Genomic DNA, 8,051 nt, shown 5'->3' on the forward strand with positions numbered 1-8,051 from the left:
TATGCTAATTAAAAATTGCAGTGGGTACTTTATTAAAAATTTATTTTACCATCTAGCTATTCAAAACATCTTTACATCAACAAACACAGCAGTTTGACTATTGGAATCATAAGCGATTTATCTTGAAAAGGTTATATTTGTAGGTAGATGCAAGTATTTTGGAGCAATATTTCTATCAAAATTACTGGTTTTGTTAGGAGTATTTTGATTTCTCTATTTTTACACTGGGAAAAAAATTAAAACAAGTATGTCAGTGTTCATTTTATGGGCTAGATGGCTTCACTGTTTGTCATGTTTGTCCGAATTACAGCTGTTTATCTTGCAACTTTCTTTAAGATTAATTAAATGCAAATGTAACTCTGTGAATCATGGGAATACCTGCCAGACCTCTTATTAATACCTTCACTTAAAAACCCCTGTGCCTGAGAGTCATTAATTTGCTAGAAGAAAAGTGCTAAAGCAGCCCTTTGCCCACAAACAATTCTGCGATGGCTGCCCAATTAGTCCCGAAGCATTCTGATCCTCCTTTCAGGCCTCGTGGCCCTTTGAGGACACAAGAAGGCTCCGATGATAACCTGGCAACCTAGGTAGAAACCCAGCCAAGTGTAAGCGTTTGAAGCTGCAGTTTGGCTGCCATCGTGTCGGCGAAAAGAAAGAATTCAGGCACCATGTCATCCAGTACAAAGGATAAAAACGGATTCAACCGGAAATTCAATGTGGCACCACATATGGGATACATGAGTGCGGTTATACAACAGGCCACATATTTTTTTTGAACAGTCTCCTACATGTGATGCCGAGGACATGTGTAACCATCATAACGTCTCTAGGAATCTGTATTTAATTTGAGTTGGGGTGGTGGCAGGGATTGGAGATCTGAAGCCGCCACAGGTTTGTGGCAGATGGCTCTGTGTCAGCTATGACAAGCAGCCAGGCTCAGCTTCCTCTGCAGATTTTCTTTTCTCTCTGATCAGGTAAATATGGGCACACTCTGGAAAGTTCTTCAGATTCTGCCTTAGGCTGCAAGTTTGTGACTTAGCCCCATCTGTCACAAATCTTCCCTAGGTTCTGTTGTAAGCAGAGACCTGAATTTACCATGTAGGGCTGCCCAAGAAAACGGAGCGATTTCACCCTGCAACGAGGAGGAGGGAGAGAAGAGAAAGAAGTGAAGAGCATTAATGACTAAAAGATGAAAGTATGCTGAAAATTTATATTGCAAATTTGCATCACTTACGTCAATTACATTTCAAAAAGCCACCAAGTAAATGGTTCTTGAGTTTCATCACCTCAGGAAATCTCAGTTTCTGATTGGTTTAAAGTGTTGTTGTATTTCCAACCAGAGAAGAAGGCTACTGTTTTTTGCAAATGGGTATATTCTGCTGCACACATATTTATTGGTTTATGTTATGAATGACAGCCATTGGAAGTTCATCATCCAATTTTTATATAAACACAAGACACATAACACTGTACATACAAGTTTTTGCTGTGAATTTTACTTTTAAATGATGAAGACACAACGATAAATGCCATTAATATTATGTGAAATTTAAAAAGTGCTTCATATTTACAATAGGTTTATATTCGTTATTTCATAATAGCGGTACCTCAGGGGTAAACTGATATTTAAAAAATATATTCTTCCAGGTTTACAGATGAATCACATAGAAGCCAAGAAAATCACCTAGAATCAGGTTGCAAATGAGTAGCAGAGAAGGACAAAACCTCTAACTGATCTTAATCAGCCAAAGCATATCTGTGATGCTAAAAGGCTCTTTCCTTTTATTTTATTTAGACAAATCAAAGGAAAGCCAGACCAAATAAAATCAAGGGAGGAGGTGAAGAAGGAAGGAAGGGAGAGAGGGAAGAAGAAAGGGAAGGGAGGGAGAGGCAGAGGAGGGAGAGAGAGAAAGAGTGAGAGACTGAGACTGAGAATTTGCCTTAATTGTGCTGGTGCAGTTGAGAGCTTTTAGAAGTTCTTAGAACGTCATAAACATTTAAGTTTTCATGTTTAAGGAAAAAGTAAGGACTCCGGAGCAGTATTAAAACCAGTGAGCAACACCTTATTCAAATCTAGAGTTTAAGCTCAAATTAAAAGGGGACTACAGAGTGACCAGTTTCTTGACGGAAACAAAGTAGCTTGGCTGTGGTTCAGGTACATATAGCTTGACATAATCAAGATAACTACAAATGGCTTTTCTGGGCAATGAGTGTGAACTGTAAGCTTAATTATTGTTTTGAATTAGTTTCCAGCAGAACTCTAAAAATTCTTCTCTCTTCCAAACAATAGGAGATTATAAAAGTTTTGTCAATATTGAGGAACTTGAAGAGAAAAACAAAAAAATCAGGAGCTATCACCTGAAAAATCTTAAACTACAAGTCACTCTCAAAAAGCAAGAATGGCATCTCTCTCTCTTTTTGAACCAGAGAATACCATTCAATTTATAAATGAAAGTAAATGAAAAATAGGATTGGAATGAAAATCTCTTACATCAGTCTGGATGATACCTACCTTACACAACTGCCCTATTTGTACTCGTATATTCATTTCAATACTGGTAATGAGGGAATAGCTATAAAATGTCTTTCAACAGCATTTAAAAATATAATGATCAGGGTTCTCTAAAAGCATGAAATACTAATTTCAAATAATTGTTGAGAATTTTCCATAAGTAAATTCACATAGTATAATAAAAGTGAGGCTAAAAAAAATACAACTTCACAGTATTACACTTGCTTGGGTTAGAAAGGAAGAACTATGGTTAGTTTAAGGGGTCAATCCTTAGCTGATTCTTTTATGATTACTTCTAGAAATTTGTGTTTAAGTTAGGCTTAGGAGTCATCGAAGAGCTCCCTATTTTATCTCTGTGAGAAGTATGTGTCCAGTGCATCTGCCTGATGTGAAAAAGTACATGTCTCGACAATACAAGTTTACAGTCAATGACTCAACTGTAGACATCAACTTTGTCAGAAGTGGTTTTATATTTTCTTAAATTAAGAAAAATGGTTTTAGGTTTTTTAAATTATTAAGAAACATTTAATTTTTGCATGTATTGGATTTCTCTAACGATCCTAAGGCAAGTGTGTGTGTGTGTGTGTGTGTGTGTGTAAGAGAGAAAGAGACTGAATGAGTACACACATACATGCAAATCAGGAATTTAAACATTTCAGGTCTGAAATTATTTCAGGTAGGAAGTCATGGACACAAGTGTTCTGTGATAGAAGGAGTCACTTTAAGAAAAAAAGTAAATTCTGTTTCTGCTTTTCACTTACTAGCATTCTGTTTCAAATCCTGCTTCAAGTTATACCCCAAACTCTCACTCATATTGAAAGTATAATGTCTGATGTGAGAAGAAAGCCAAGTGTTAGTAGCCTTATTCTAGTCATTAAATTTCTAAGTGTGAATCCATATGAAAAATCCTATCCTAAAGTGAACTCTATATGATAAGAAGTTGAAATGATTTTAAAATGTAAACTTTTAACAACAAAAAAAGAGTAAGGTGTAAAAATGTAAAAGGAACAAATTAAAGAATTCAGTGACATTCTATCCTTTTAGATCTTAGAAGCATATGTTTTATAAAAGCAAAACAGCACTGTCCAATGAAATAAATCTAAAAATAACTCCCAACATTCTTTTCACAGTACACACAAAAGATCCTCTCCGATTGCATAAGAAAAGTAGGTAAAAGCTAAAATGCTAATTCTCTAGTATTTAGTAAAAGCAAATGTTACCTATTTATAAAAGCAAATGTGTCTATTTATGAAACACAAGATAAAAAATTACAATAACTTGTTGTAGCATTATTATAAAGGTTTAGAAGGCATTTTTTCTTTTCTGTTTTGGCTTTAAATCCTGTAACAACACACAAACTAAATCTGTGGTCCTTCCTGTGCTTTTAACTCTATACCTTGCAACATGCCAGTTTTTCCTAGTAATTGTATCATAAAGCTCCTGATTACTTAAAATTTTAGACTAATTTATTAATTTTTGAAATTAATTTTTAGACAATATCACTAAGCACTATGGATGAAGGCAAATGTGAAAATATGTTATAGATTTATAAGAGAAAAATCCATGGTAGCCTATGCTTAAGAATGAATTATATAAATAAGTTCTTATAAATGCTTTTGCACGAATTACTAATTTATAAAACTTTGAGATGCAGGTTTTTATGGTGTACAAACTAGAATACATTTAAGTACTAACATGTACTCAATGAAACAGCATTTAAGATATAGGTTATCATTTAAGCTGTGTGAGGAACAATTTGGTATATTAACAACATACCACTAAGCTGCCATTCTTTTTTTCAGAAGTTGTTTGTAAAATAAATAATTATAGCTCTGTTATGGCAGTAGCTGAATGAAAATATTTCAAGTGGACATCTGCTTTCTTTTCTTACTAGAGGCAACTTGTTGCAGTGACTTTTGAAATGGTTAAAAATTTGCAGATGTTTAAAATTTGCAGATGCAGAATAACAGGGTTAAGCAATGTAACAAACTGATACATTTTGATGGTGGAAACACATTTATAAATACTTCACCAAAAATTCATCCAAAGAGGGAAAAAGTCAATAATCTGACAGAGAACTCACTGAAAATTGCTTTGTGTCATATATAGAAAATAAATTCATTTGTACTAATACTTATATTTCCTCAATTTCCATTATCTGCATATTTTGACAGTCTATCACATGCGAAACTATTTGACTGATATTTCATACAAACAAAACTGCTACTGAACTTTAAAAATTAGGAAATATTGAGGTAAATCTTGGACAACCGTTTTCTCTGTGGAGCTTGCCATGTATACAATACAATAGTATTGACTCAAGGAGTAATACTGAAGCTGGAACTGTTCAGTCAGCATTTTAAACTATTATGAGCTACCTTCTGAACCATTGCCAAGTTAATAGACAATGAAAGATAATGAGCTTGAAATTGGGTGTTAAATTGCATTTTTGGTTCTCTCTCTTTTTCTTGAAGTTTAACTGTTTCCTGTAGAAACAAAGTCATGTTGTGATGTATCACTATGTAAATATGTATTTTAGGCTATGAACAGGGAAAGGAGAAAAAAAAAGGCAGAGAACTGTATTTCATGTAGAAGGTTATATATTAACATAGGAAAATTAAAATATGTTAGATTATAAAACTGCTAGATTGTAAACTATACTGGATTTATGTAAAATGAAGATGCTACATTCAAAGAATATAAAAAGGTATATTACTCATGGCCTAGAGCCACCTTCAAAACTCATAAAGCAGATTTATCCTAGTTCAATTACTTAGACTTTTAGTAGGGCCTCTTTGTGTTGTTATTTCAACAATGTAAAATTCTTGATTCAAATAAAGAAAAGAAGATAACGAACGAGGGTAGTGAATGATGATGCTGTTTACACTATTTTCCCTTTGCCATTCAGAGATGAGACTGACATTCTTATTCTAAAGAAACTGAGGATTTTTTATGTCATTTTTATTAAATTGGACATGAGAAATATTCAATTCTTAAAAATCACCTTTCAAGTAGTTCAAAAATGAACACCAAACTTCACTCATGCCATTTACCTGAATTTTTGAGGACTAAGGATTTCATTATGATGGGAAGAAAGGCTTATCCTCATTAGTATAATTGTAGAATCTTTCCTTTACTTCCTTTTAAACTAATGAGTTACATTAATCCAGGTTCATTTTTATAAGCCTCTAGGGGCTAAATGTAAAGGACAGTCATCTTAGAAAACAATAAATTTTAAAAAAAGCATGTACCATGCATTAAGTGCACGTATTTCATAAGACCTAGGTTAATACAACTGGCATCCAGTTTAATTAATCCTTGTTAGTGTAACAACTAATATCCCTCCCTAGCATGTTTCCTTTAAACATTAGTATGTTAATTAAATGTTTTTTTTTTTTTAAGATTTTTCTTTGTACTTCAATATGGCATTTATACCATGTAAATCTCTTCTCAATAACTACCTTATAGAGATGTTTTCTTATAATATCTGGTCTCTTGCAGAAATTCTGGAGCCTTTTTGAAAGCTGTTCAGGTGTAGAATACAGATATTCAGCTGCAGGAAAAACAGATACATTTTTAATGAAACAAAAACCTCAAAGCACACACTCGATATTAGTCACTTTACTAATTAAAAATGCATATTGCTCTGTGCCGCCTCGTGTTTTACATTATTTAAGCATGATTTTATAAGGTTACCTCAGCTCACAAGGATGTTTAATGCTAAATAAGACTGTGTAGTTGTGCTGTTTAGACATCTCCTTTGGGTGATTAAAATACATTATTCTAATGTAACACAATGCATATGTGATATATTTAGTGATGAGAATTTTTTCAAAGAACTGGTACTATAGCCGTATGTACCCGTACAACAGTTGCATATTATTAACTAGTCAATTGTTTAATTTGGTGTGACTTTCAGTCCCTGATTTTTCTCTGTGTGTATCATTAAAAAAAATCTGTAAGCAATTGCAGCAACACTGACCTGCTTATAAAAATCCATCATTATGGGATGTGTATGCTAACAATGAAGAATGTTATTTGAAAACTTGCTTTTTTGTTATCTTAAAAGAACAGATGGTAAATATAAGCTTACTCTAATGTATTAAAACACATAAAATTTTCCTTAACACTAACATGTTGACTTGCCAAATAAACAATTGCTCCTGCCTAAGTTTATTTTCAAACTTTCTAATTTAGCATTAAATCTCAGTAAAGATGAATGCACATTAAAGCAGCTACCTGGAAATATTTCGGGATAAACCAAATCTTTAGGACAAAGTGGGTAACACCCACAGTACACAGCTTCCAACCTAGAAAAATTTGAGAAAGAGGATAAGAATATATGAAAAAGACAGTACCATCATACCCAGAAAGTGGTTTTGTTTGCCTAAAGTTAACAGAATGAGCCCAGAGTTAACTGGGACAAAAAACATGGTCGGCAGTATAATTCTAAAAGCCAAAGTTGCTCTTTTAAAAGATTTTATTGATCATATATGAATTTCATAGAACAGAACCAACAGCATATGTTTTGTTCACTGAATTAATCAAAGCGCAGCTCTGCATTTTTTTTTTGTTTTTAAAATACTGTTTAACACATTTTATAATCAGCAGATAAACACATGTAACAACATGGTAAAGTATGGACAGCTTTTCTTAATAACGCTGCAAAGCCTCAGAATGTTCATTTTTCAAAAATGTTTAAATAAAATAGCAAATACTTAACTTTAACACTGTCTCCGTAGAAAAGATTGAGGCACTTTTAAAAGCATCAGAAAAAAATTTACAATCTGTTGTAATGGGGCATTTTCATTTTAAGCTCATGCTTCAAAACAATTTGTTATTATGCAGAATGTAAAACTCTTCCCCCTTTTGTTGAAAAACTCTCATGAAGATTACTTTAATGAACATTTTGCTTTCTTGACTAAAAATGCAGCTCACTTTCCATTTTATCAGCAAAGAATGCTTGTATTATTAAACAAACAAACATGGAAGTTTCACTTTGTGAGAGGATTTCCCCATGGACCCACCTATGGGAAGTTTTTCTTCACATCACAGTAGAAAGGTTAAGCAGAAGGAAGGTATTGCATCTTCCTTCTGTGTTAGCCCTGCATAATAGCTATTGATCTGACATATAATCAACTTTAAAGATACCACTGTCATTTCTGTTGGCTAGAAATTATGCAGTGAAATTCAAAACACCCTTTAAAATATGTTTATTTTATGAGAAACTTTGAATTGCATCCAAAATGTTGACCAAAGGGGAAATTTATTTTGAACTGCAGATTTTTTTCAACCCAAAGTACTCTGAAGTCATGTTAGTGTTTACCTTGTTTATTTACAGTGACGAAGTAAATGAAACTTAAGCTGTTTTTAAGTGGGTGATGTTTTCCCTATTTTCCTATGTTAACTGAAATTAAATAAAAAGTATTTACTTTGAGCTGCAAATTTTGGAAAAATACTTAGTTCAAAGTTTTGCTTGAGAACTGATAGAAGTTACAAAATAATCTAGTGGCAAGGCACAGGTTCTGGTTACCAATTA

General features: G+C 33.1%; 1 protein-coding gene across 3 annotated transcripts in view; it reads right to left on the minus strand.

Moving 5' to 3' along the window:
* Window positions 1-8: 8 nt before the first annotated feature.
* Window positions 9-8,051, minus strand: part of GTDC1 (glycosyltransferase like domain containing 1) — a 383,166-nt gene continuing 375,123 nt past the window's right edge. For all 3 annotated transcript variants that reach the window (XM_025405484.1, XM_025405483.1, XM_025405485.1), the window contains 3 exons: window positions 6,752-6,822; window positions 5,974-6,065; window positions 9-1,132 (listed from right to left, as the gene is read on the minus strand). In XM_025405484.1, the coding sequence (XP_025261269.1) occupies window positions 1,049-1,132; window positions 5,974-6,065; window positions 6,752-6,822 (247 nt within the window). In that variant the 3' untranslated portion in view covers window positions 9-1,048. The remainder of the gene's footprint in view (window positions 1,133-5,973; window positions 6,066-6,751; window positions 6,823-8,051) is intronic.

Source organism: Theropithecus gelada, chromosome 12, assembly GCF_003255815.1.
Source record: "Theropithecus gelada isolate Dixy chromosome 12, Tgel_1.0, whole genome shotgun sequence".
In the NCBI taxonomy this organism is placed as follows: Eukaryota; Metazoa; Chordata; class Mammalia; order Primates; family Cercopithecidae; genus Theropithecus; species Theropithecus gelada.